At 35.8% G+C, this 12,500-nt stretch overlaps 1 protein-coding gene across 5 annotated transcripts in view; it reads left to right on the top strand.

Moving 5' to 3' along the window:
- Positions 1–12,500, top strand: part of LOC132151492 (thymocyte selection-associated high mobility group box protein TOX-like) — a 121,946-nt gene that overhangs the window by 100,441 nt on the left and 9,005 nt on the right. For 3 of the 5 annotated variants that reach the window (XM_059559617.1, XM_059559618.1, XM_059559619.1), the window contains 2 exons: positions 2,904–3,137; positions 6,581–6,811. In XM_059559617.1, the coding sequence (XP_059415600.1) occupies positions 2,904–3,137; positions 6,581–6,811 (465 nt within the window). The remainder of the gene's footprint in view (positions 1–2,903; positions 3,138–6,580; positions 6,812–12,500) is intronic. The other 2 variants (XM_059559620.1, XM_059559621.1) reach the window with 1 other exon arrangement.

The raw sequence follows: 12,500 nt of genomic DNA, 5'->3' as shown, positions 1-12,500 counted from the left end.
AGATTGAAATAGCCTAGTATTTTCTTTTAATACATCCTACAGTAATCTTAAAAATACAAAATGATTTTTGAAGAGCAGCGATGAAAATGCAACATGTTGAAATATTTAAATACAAGATGCTTCGTTCGATTTGAGAGAAACTAAAGCAGATGCATCATCTTATGCATCTGGAAACGAGTATTCGGCACATTCAGAAATTTTCCTTTGCATTCATTCACTGTATTCTTGCTTTTATTTTTTGCACAGCTCTTTCTAAGCAATAAAGAGGCCGGTAACTCCACTCAACACATTAGAAATCATATTCAGACTTTCAAACGGGACGAAAGCGCCGCAATGATGGTTTGGAAACAAACAGCATAAATTATTCAGTGAGCGAGCGAGCGAGCGAGCGAGCGAGAGAGAGAGAGAAAATAGACTGTGATAGATGGGTGGTTTTCAAGTTGTCCTGTTACATTTTGTCCCAAAAATGGTTACAATCACAGAATTCGTCCGTAATATGAAATTTAACTCAATGAGCCCATTGGCTTCACTGGCCATCTCTCTCTCTCTCTCTCTCTCTCTCTCTCTCTCTCTCTCTCTTTCTCTCTTGTCTTTTGTGTGTTCGGTGCCGAGATTAAAGAGCAGGGTGATGCTCTTGGCCGGCAGCGGTTGCTATGGAAATGGGGTTGCCGTTGCTATGATAAGCCATTCATGTTTGATTAATTGGTTTTTCAATGCTTCTTGGTTTGTGAAAGCCCTTAAAGAGCAACCCCACGGAAAATGGAAAATTAATGGATTCTCTCTCCCCCTCTCTCTCCAACATTAAAGCTACTCCGCTGCATTTGAAAACTGAACTAATGGTGTTGCTGAAATGTGATTTGAGGCTGGAGGTGGTGTTTGGGCTGTTGAGAATTCGAGAACTGAGACGTCTACATGAGGAAAGCCTTTGTTTCAGGTCCACTTTAGTAGCCACACATAGTAGGATGTCCTGTGGATAATTCACCAGCACTCTGCGTTTGTGAACGTCATGCATTTTTCTTGCTCTTTCATTTTAAATTTCATCTATTAGTGAGTCTTGAGAGGTTAATTAGCACTATTACAAGCTCTTGCTAAGATCACAGCCGTTACGGTAATATTTACAGAGAGCTGCTCATGCCAGACCGCTCCGACTTCATTAATCATTTTAAAAGCACAGAGTTGATTTGTAATGTTTAATTCAGCTCAGCTCGTAAATGTTGCATGGCGCTAATAAATGCTAGTTCATCAGATTTCTCCCTCTTTTTCTGTTTCTTTTTGATTCGTGGTCGGCTAAGTATTACTATTTATGTGTAAATGAACACATCCGTTCTCAGTCGACTTCCGCGCACGTCTCCCGATGAGATGCTTTGAAGAGCGGCAATGGAAATAAAACATGGTGAAATATTAAAATACATGAGTTATAGATGCTTCATTTGAGAGGATTTTGTGATTTGATTTTGCGTTTTTCGCATATTAACTGATTTAGCAGTGCCTAGCTTCATCAGAGAGTATATGTATCTTTTTTCCTTTGTGCTAGTGGTAGAAATGTATGAATTTATGTCAAATGAGAAATGCATTGCAAAAAAAACGGTGTCTAATTAACTGAACACCCACAATCTAGTTTAATGGGTGCTAAATGCATGCACTAAAATAGTGGTGCACAGTTGCAAGATGTAGAATTGCGCCATGCAAATTGGATTTCAGCCACAATTTATTATTTTTCGAATTATCTCTGAATAGAAATGGGGAATTTGCTTTACTCTGTATATGGTAATAGTAATGCATGTAAAATAAGGAGTTGCATTGCATTTCAGTGCAGGGACTAAATGCACTGAAATTCATGAGTTACGCAATTCAAATTGCATTTTGGCCAGTTTATTCTTAGCGAATTCCCTGCTGTATATACACGAGGAATTTGCTGTACAGTGTATATGAAAATATTAATGAAATATTAATTGTATTTGAATGCAAAAAAAGTTTAACCAGGTGTCAAATGCACTAAGATGCACTAGAATCACCCCGTGCAAATTGCATTTAAGCCACAGTTTGTTCGGTAAATACAAATGTAATTTGCTTTACTGTAGATAATACTGATGCATGTAAAATAAGAGTTGCATCACTGTGCATTGAATTGGTGCAAAAACTTGACAGGTGCTAAATGCACTACAATAGACTGCACTTCCTAGCGAGTTAATTTATATATTATATATAAACAGGGTATTTATTTTAATGTACTGTATATATGGCAATAATAATCTATGTAAAGGTGCTAAATGCACTAGAATCACCCTGTACAAACTGCATTTTGGCTACAGTTCATTCTCAGCAACTTCCCTTCTGTACATACAAGTGGTATTTGCTTTATATATGGTGATTTACATAACTGTTTCTGCATGTATGATTTATTTACTTATATGAAGGTCTCATGTGGTGAATTCTTACTGTTGTTTTTAGTTGTCAAGTCACTATTGTGGTTGCTCTGGGATTCTTCCGGATTGAGCACCAATGGCGTTGTGGCTTTCTGAAGAAGCTTTGAAATTCATGCTGAGAGGAGTGTGGTTGATGACTTACTGTAAATGGCGCTTATCTATCGAGATCTCTCTCTAATCTGTTTATGATACAAGTCAGGTTGAAACTATAAAGGGCACGTTCAAAACCCCAGGGTTCAGATGCACTGCGATTTCGGCATAGCTTTATACAGTGTGTGTTTGTGTGAACGTATATCGGTTAAGAGATCCGCTTTGTAGTGCAGAAGGCATTATAGATTAGTCATTAGCTAAACTAGGCGATCAGACGGACGCTTCAAAGGGTGAGGGAAGAAGCTAGTGTTTGTGTAGATTGGCCTCAATTGGTTTTTCGTTTCAAAATTCCTCCTGGTAAAGTCTGGTCTTCTTCTCTCACCCTAGATGCAGATGTTTGCGGGGCAAGCGGGCAGTCATTACCCCCGTGCCCACCACAGCCCCATGCTAAACCCATCTGCCCGGATACTGCCCCACCCCATGAGCGCCCTGTCCCAGCTCAGCTCTCAGATTGGCCAAGGCTCCTTTACACACGGTTCCCCGTCATCTTCAGGAAGTCAGTCAGCCACGCCCTCCCCCTCAAGCTCCGCCCAGGAAGAGGAAGCAAAGTACCACTCAAAGGTACAGGAACAACAAAGCCGTGGCGTTTTACTGAAATGGCACGTTAGAGAGCATTTCCTCCTTTGATTATACTTTACAGGAGCATTTGTTAATGCATTAGCTGTCATGAACTAACAGCCGTCTTCATTGTTAATTCATGTGTTTTGTTTCACAATATATTAACCAGTATCAATCTGTATAACTTGAAAGGTATATGTTAATGAACATGAAACATATTTAACATGCTGTAAAAGTATTGTTACTTCATGTTACGTGTTGTAAAGCTTTAGTGACTTTCTCGTCAATGATTGTAAGATTTAAGCTATTTAAAAAAAAAAAGACATTAATACTTTTATTCAGAAAGGATGCATTCAATTAATCGAAAGTGACAGTAAAGACTATTTTAAATAAATGCTGTTCTTATGAACTTTCTGTTCATCTGTAAATCCTGAAAATTTAAATTTATCACCGTTTTCTTAAAAATGTTTGGCAGCACGACTGTTTTCAACACTGATAATAATCAGAAATGTTTCTTGAGCAGCAAATCGGAATATTAGAATGATTTCTGAAGATCATGTGACGCTGAAGATGATGTTGAAAATACAGATTTGATCACAGAAATAAATTACAGTTTAACTAGTTTTCACTTAGAAAACAGTTATTTTAGATTGTAAAAATATTTTACAATTTAAATTATTTTTTTTTTAAATGCATGCTTGTTGAGCAGAACAGACTTCAATCTATATATATAATAGCTCTTTCATCACTATTTCAGTTTCGATGGTAAATGAGGCTTCTCTGATTGGTGGATTTTTCTCTTCAGAATTATGGGCATTTGGCTGTTAAATGCAAGCAAAGTTAAAATCACATTTGCTACAGGATCATATATCATCAGTGATCTCATGGCAGATCTGTCTCGAAAGGTTTATACGCTTTTGTTAAATATCTGCTCCTCTTTGGAAAAGAATTAATGTGATTTTTACTTCCATAATCTCCATCCTTTGAGCTCTATAAAGGAGCATAAACGGCAGACTTTAAGAGCTTTGAGAATAATTTCCCCTCTTTATTTAAAAGCAAACGATTTTCCGTGTGTCTCAGTAGTGTTTACAAATCTCTGCATTTTAACTTCACATCTTGACGTCTTTTGTTCACTGTGATTTGTTGGCAAAAACATTACTGTTTCTCTCTCTCTCTCGCACTCCCTCTCTATCCCTCTTTTCATTTTCATTGTCCCAGGAAACCAATTACTCCTGCTTGTCCGTCATCCTCTCTTTTTATTGGAAGTGTCAGTTTGAATTTAATTTGAATGTTGCATGTAATGCGCCGGCAGCTCGAAATCCCTCATTATCGTGATGCTGCATGCTTAATTGGATTGAAGAACACAAAGAGTTAATTAACTTACATGATGTTTAAATTACATTGTTCTTCAGCGGGCTTGTGGAAGAGTGTGGCCTAATACCGCACAAAAGTCCGGTGCAACCATACCTGGTCCGGGTAGATTTAAAAAGCCAGTCAAAATAGTGACAGAAGTTTTTCAGTCAGCCTGAAATCCTGGTGGATTTTAATAATAATGCCGTCTGGACAACGGGAACAATTAGCACATTTCAGTCCCATTGGTATTTCCTTTGCAGGAAATGCTTGCAAACACAGTTCTGCTCATTGACACGTACAAATGCATGCTAATGCATTTAAACTCTGTGACACCGGCACAAACACATCGCCTTTAAATTTCCTCTGGAAAGTGCCGCATGCTCATGGATTTCATTTTTTTTTTTTTTCTGTGCACTTATTCAATTTCAATGTATATAAATCCAAAGCATTGGCTGGATTCCAGTCTGTTTCCAAAGTGCATGTGTAGCTTTTTACCTTGTGTGTGCATCTGTGTGTATTTAACATATGCTTTCATGCATGTGAACATGTTCTTTTGCATGCATTAATTGAATCCTTTAGTTTGGAAATATGCATGAAATAACATTTGGATATGCCCCTATAAACATAATGATGTCCATTTTGGTCCATTTCCCAAATGATAAAAGTCTGTGAATTTTAAATGTATTCATTTTTTTTTTCACTTTTAGTACCTTAAAAATATTAAGTAAATGCAACAAATCTCCAATTTTAATATGTATATCTTTATTATTGATTTTTATTATATATTTTAAAATATAGTTTTTACTGTAAATCTTTAAAAAAAAGTAATTATTTAAGTAATTTTTATTTCGGTTTTAGTTATGTTATTACATAATGCTTAATTGAGAAATGTTGCCTAGGAAACAATTATTATTTTTATTATTATATTTAATTTTAATTAATGTTAGATTTTGATACATGTATCAAATGTGTGTGTGCATATATATATATATATATATATATATATATATATATATATATATATATATATATATATATTTATTTATTTATTTATTTATATATTTATTTATTTATTTATTTATTTGTTTATTTATTTATTTATTTTTTATGGCTTTAATTTGATTTTCATTGTTAGTTTAAGTTAACTGTAATTCTGGTCAAAACCACATCATTTAAGAAAGTAAATGTAGTTTTTAATTTCATGTTGACCTTTAAACTCATTTAGATTCTGGTTAATGGCACCAGTGTTGTTTTATGTGATCATCATGTAAAGTCAGATGTGTATGGAGATTATACAGCGGTCTGTTTTAATGGAGCATCAGCCAGCCTTTCATGCTACATTTACTCTCTCTCTTAAAATTATTTTTTTTTCTTTTGCTACATTGCAAATGCTGATGAGAGAGAATGATGTTATCTAACCATCAAGTTCTGCCCTAGAAACCTCTTTCACTCGTTTGCTTTAACAGAGTTGTATTGTTCCTCTGTTTCTTACCACAACTCTCTCTCTGTTTATATCCTCATTTAAATAATGCAGTTGTGTTTCCTTATTTTAAATGCAGAGCGGTTTTAAATGAAGAAACGTGTATTAGTCAGACATGAGATGATGCAGCACTGATTCAAATGGGATATTAACAACGTCTGCTGGACTCTCCGCATTAAGAAAGCAATTTCAGCCGCAATGTTTCAGAGCACTGAAGAGAGTTCATGAACTGTCAGAGCAGATTACGGCGCTGTCGCTTGACTGAAAGCATTCTGGAATACAGTGCATCCCATTTTTATTTCATGATGTTTGCAGATAAAAGACAACCCACATTTGCATAGCCAAACACGCATATGACTGGAACAGCAGTGCATGTTGGGAGACACAGTCTGTGAGTGGAGATGCACTCGAAGAACTCTTAGATATCCACAAACTACACATGCATTTAATATTTTATTTCATTTTCTTAAAGAAACTGAACTAGAATGACTTCCAGCGTTGATGTAGTCACAGTGTCTGAATGCAGCAGTGAACTGTATTTGCTGAATTGCATGTTTTGTTTAGGTAAATAAATGCATCTTCACTCATTTAATTTCTTTCTCTTCACCTTCAGATCACAGGAGAGAAGCGACCCTCCTCTGATATGATGAAACCTAAGCCCAAACCTCAGAAGAAGAAGAAGAAGAAGGACCCCAACGAGCCGCAGAAGCCCGTCTCAGCATACGCACTCTTCTTCAGGGACACTCAAGCCGCCATCAAGGGCCAAAACCCCAATGCCACCTTCGGAGATGTCTCCAAAATCGTGGCCTCCATGTGGGACAGTCTGGGAGAGGAACAGAAACAAGTGAGTGGATTCAGAACAGCATTTTGTAGCTCAGAAGTTGCTCTTTTATTGCTCAGCAGTTTTAGTTGTACAGTATTCCATTTAAGTACCAGCTTTGTCTGAGATGTTTGTACGGTAGGGTGAAGCAAAAACAAAACCATGGATGGATGAATAAATTGGTGGATGGATGGGTGAATGGAAGGATGGATGGATAGATGGACAGATGAAAGGATGAATGGGTGAAAGAATGGGTGGATGGATGATGGCTGGACAGATGGATGGATGGATGGATGGATGAATGAATGGGTGAAAGAATGGATGAATGGGTGGATAGATGGATGGATGGATGGATGGATGGGTGAAAGAATGGATGAATGGGTGGGTGGATGGATGGATGGATAGATGGGTGGATGAATGGGTGAAAGAATGAATGAATGGGTGGATGGATGGATGGATGGGTGGATGAATGGGCTGATGGATGGATGGATGGATGAATTAATGAATTAATAAATGAATGGGTGGGTGGATGGATAGCTGGATGGATTGATGGATGGATGAAAGGATGGATTAAAAAATGGATGGATAAAAAAATGGACGAATGGGTGAGTGGATGGATGGATGGATGAATGGGTGGATGGATGAATGAATGGGTGAATGGATGGATGGATGGGTGAATGGATGGATGGATGGATGAATGGGTGAATGGGTGAATGGATGGATGGATGGATGGATGGGTGAATGGATGGATGGATGGATGGGTGAATGGGTGAATGGATGGATGGACAGATGAAAGGATGAATGGGTGAAAGAATGGGTGGATGGATGATGGCTGGACGGATGGATGAATGAATGGGTGAAAGAATGGATGAATGGGTGGATGGATGAATGAATGGGTGAAAGAATGGATGAATGGGTGGATGGATGGATGGATGGATGGGTGAAAGAATGGATGAAGGGGTGAGTGGATGGAAGGATGATAGATGGGTGGATGAATGGGTGAAAGAATGGATGGATGGATGGATGGGTGAAAGAATGGATGAAGGGGTGAGTGGATGGAAGGATGATAGATGGGTGGATGAATGGGTGAAAGAATGGATGGATGGATGGATGGATGGATGGATGGATGGATGGATGGATGGATGGATGGAAGGTTGAATGGGCTGATGGATGGATGGATGGGTGGGTGAAAGGATGGAGTAGATGGAATGAATATATGAAATGATGGATAAAGTAGATGGATAGATGTAGACAGATAAATTAATAATTTTAATTTAAATGAATGCATAGTTACTGAATAAAAGTGATTTTTTTCTCCTCAAACATCTGAATGGTAGTGTGTATAGACAGATGGTTCTGCAGTCAGTTGGTGTGTGTTGAGTGATTCTTTAGTTTGTACTGATGTGCATGGGACCGTGTGTGTAAGTGTGTGTGTTTGTGTCAGTAATGAGCTTTGTATACAGTAAGCTCTACTGAAGTGTGTGTGTGTGTGTGTGTGTGTGTGTGTGTGTGTGTGTGTGTGTGTGTGTGTGTGTGTGAGGGCCGCTGTATTTTTAGCATATCCTCAATAACACACGACTGCTATTGTATGTCAAATAAGAGCACCTGCCTCGGTGACAGAGTGCGGCGCGTTCACCCTCACGACTGATATTTCTCTCGCTCGCCTTTCTTCTTCTTCTGAGAGCTGCTGTGTCCTTTTTATTTGCAGTTAATTTTTGCCTCCTTCACTCTCCCCTCTTCACCATGAATCTTCATTTTGCCGCTGACACCCTTGAATGTGAATTCCTCATTTCCCGGGCTCTTTTTATTTATATCTGTTGCCTGGTGATTCGATCATGCTGAGAATACGAGATTAGCCATCACCCGGCGTCCTTCAGTTCCCCTCAAGGACATCTGCTCTCCCAAATGTTATTGTTTGTGCATTTTAACCCTTCGGCGGCTGGGAGACTCAGATGTAGGCTCCGTATGGTTTGTTTCCTAGCATAATAAGGCTCGTCCTTGGCATCTGTTTGTCATTTTTATTTATCTGGGATAACAAGGTGACTTTTTCTCTCGTTCTGGAGAGAGTTGGGATTGTTCCTTCGTGACTCAGCTTTATCCGTACGGCGAGGAGGTCATGAATTCACTGATTTGTGCTGGTTATGTCATCTTTCGCTGAGATCATCATCACCGGCTACTGATGTTTGGCTCAACTGGAAGTGTAGAAAGTTCTGCAGGATCGAACGTAGCAGCTTTCACTGCACGTTTGGCTCTGTTTCAATCCCTAGTGAGCTGCCTATCTAGACAGCATGTGTGCATTAGGCTTCTTCAGAAACTCTGTTTGACCGATATGAATGTGCAAAATGTGAGTCAGTAGGGCATGCTATTCGTGTTTTAAGAAGGCTGTGGAAATTATTTACACATGTTGTAAATAAAACAAAGAATACTGGAGAAGAATGAGGAAAATAAGAATTTGTTATACTTCAGAATTTCACATTTAATTCAATGTGTTACTTGCCATTTTATTTATGGAAATGGTTTCAAAGTAAATCCTTCAGCATTTATATAGACAGTGTATTTTATTTTATTTTATTTTATTTTATTTTATTTTATTTTATTACTCTTAAGGACAAATTAAATGAGCCTAAATGCTTATAATCAATGAAAAAAAGGTGTTTTTCTTTTTCCTTTTTTTTTCTTTTCTTTTCTTTTTTAATTTTTTTTATTTCATTTTATTTTATTTTGTGTTTTTACTCTTAAGAACATATTAAATGAGCCTAAATGCTTATAATCAATGAAAACAAGGGCAACTTTTTATTTTATTTTATTTTATTTGATATTATGCTTTTGTCATTTTATTGTAAAAATCTGAGTTATTTTTTTGCGGTATTTGATGAGCTTTAGTGCTCATAATCAAACAAGTGTTGTGTGAAGAGAGCAGAGCAGGAGGAGTCGAGCTAGAGCTGCTCTGATTGGGCCATTAGAGGATGATTGATAGGCCTCTGCTCCAATAGATGACTGTCATTTTTTTTAGTGATGGCCCTGACCTGTCAGTCACGTAAATGATGAATATGTTAAATGATGTAGAACTGCGGTGGCTGAACAGACATAATTCCAGCCACTCTCTCAAGCGCAGGCCATAAGCCCTCATTCCCTAACATTTATTTACTGGTTAGAGAAGCTTCAGAGCTCCAGTCACACTCATAATACACACATATACAAACATGTCATTAAGGACAGGGTCTGCACTTCTACACACATATACACACATGTTATTATGGCTTTGTTTTTTGTTTTTTTATTTTATTTTATTTTATTTTATTTTATTTTAATATTATTTATAATTATTTTAATAATAAAAAATATATATGTTTTACATTTTTACTTGATTATTATATTTGTTTCATTATTTTATCTCATTATTTTAATATTATTTATAATGATCTTAGTTTGATTTATTTTTACTATAATAAATATAATAAATTCATTTTTACTTTTAGAATTTATGATTTTATTTTATTTATTTTATTTATTTTATTTATTTTATTATTTTACATTACATTTCTCCGCAAAATTCTCATTACTGTAATGTGAAAAAATATATTTTCAATATTTATTTTTTTTAAGTATTGAAAGCAGCACTATATATATATTAACTTGGAATTTTCTTGATAAACATACTCCAGTGTTTTTATTTTATTTTATTTACAACTTTGAATAATCATTTTTACAATAGATGATATCTGCTGCTGATTCTGATTCTCCGAAATCTCTGTATCTCTCTCTCCTCCGGGTTTACGCCCGTTCACCGTGTCAGCGGTTATTGTCTTCTATAATTAACCGGTTATCAAACAAGAACATTTCATTACGGTATAATTACCACTAATTGTGCGTGTCCCGATGAAGACGCCGACACATGCTCTGTTACCTCTAACCCACAGCGACCTGCTCCTTCTCTGACGGCTTCAATTGCTAATGAATCCGCTCACTTTGGAATAATTAGAAATCCTTAGGCATGGTAATTTATTTAAGAGCTGCTGTCGTTAGGGCCACTCATTAGCCGAGGTTAAATTAATTTGAAACCAAAGCTGCTGGGAGCTCCTCGGGAGTTCGTTACTACAAAATGCGACGCCACCTCGTTCAATATTTAACCATTAAGGTCACAAACTCACCTGGATGAAGGTGTTCATGTTTGGAGGCTGTTGTTTTTGTTGTGTTGATTAAATGTTGGTTAAAATCAACTTCTCATTATTTTAATATAACAGTATTTTATAATAATTTGGCATTATTATATTATTACAGTATTATATTATTTTAATATTACAGTATTTTATAATAATTAGGCACTTCTAGATATATATATATATATATATATATATGTATTTATTTATTTATATATAAACAAGTTCTTGTGTCTTTTATAGTTTGTTTTGTATTTTTTTTGTAATTTTTTTTATATAGTTTTTTATCTTACTGTGTAATATTTTTGGGTAAATTTTATAATTTTGACATATAAAATATTTTGCCTATAAATCTCAAGATCATGTCCTGATATATTCCAGATGATCTTCACACTTATATTAAATTTTTTGAAAAATTACATTTTAAATTATATATTTATTATATATATATATATTTTTTTTTTCTTTGCATTGTGACATTATCATGAAAATGTGGCACATTCCTGTATTGTGAATTTTTTTCATATCCATTATTTAAATTACACTGAAAGTAGAAGTGTCGTAAACTCAAAATTATAAAATGTACCCAAAAATATTACACAGTAAGATAAAAAACTATAAAAAAAAAAATACAAAAAAATACAAAACAAACTATAAAAGACACAAGAACTTGTTTATATATAAATAAATAAATAACACGTGAGATTTCCTGCTCTTATTTTAAGGAAGCGTTTGCACTCCATATAATCTCATTGAGATATTCAGGAGATCTCATTTGTGTTTCTTCCTTCCCATGGGACGGAAGCCATATTCATCTTGTTAAGACACACTGTTTTTTCCTTCAGTTTCTCTGCTTGTGATTTAACGTTTGTCGTCTGGATGTGTCTGCAAGCAGCGTGACATATTTTGTCACTGTTTTAAAGCGTGTTTCTCTCATCAGCTGAAATCATTCTGATGTCCGTCCCAGTTTCACAGGGAATTGGCTGCACTTGTTGCCGAAAAGAAATGGAAACCGTAATTCTAGAATGGTGAAATGATTGACAGGCAATTACATTAGCCTGCATTGAATTTCATTCACTTTGTTTGCATAGGCTGCAGTAAATGCAGTCCCCCGGCCTTATCTCTCCTTTTCTTTTGTGCTGTTTCTTTGATGTGGGATGTAGACTTATATACACCTGTCTGGTTTTCTAATGGACTCCTCAGTATTAACCAGAAAGAATGATTTTGTTGGAAATATGTAGTTCATTTACTGACAATATGACAAATGCATGTACATTCACATGCATGCACTTTAAAAAACAAATTATTTTCTTACTCAGTATTTATGCTTAAAACAAGAAAAAATATTTGTGGGGTCAACTGAAATAAAAGTGTTGAAATGACTAAACCTGAAAAAGCACATAATAAAATGACTAAAATGCAATATGCATGCAATATGCATCATGCAATACACTGTAAATAAAATGATTTTCTTATTTAGTATTTATGCACATTGACAGATATTGTTTTTCTTATTTTATGTTTAAACACTTCATTTTGATACATTTCTCAGA

This window comes from Carassius carassius, chromosome 10 (assembly GCF_963082965.1).
Source record: "Carassius carassius chromosome 10, fCarCar2.1, whole genome shotgun sequence".
Classification (NCBI taxonomy): Eukaryota; Metazoa; Chordata; class Actinopteri; order Cypriniformes; family Cyprinidae; genus Carassius; species Carassius carassius.
This window is presented reverse-complemented; position numbering and strand designations above follow the sequence as displayed.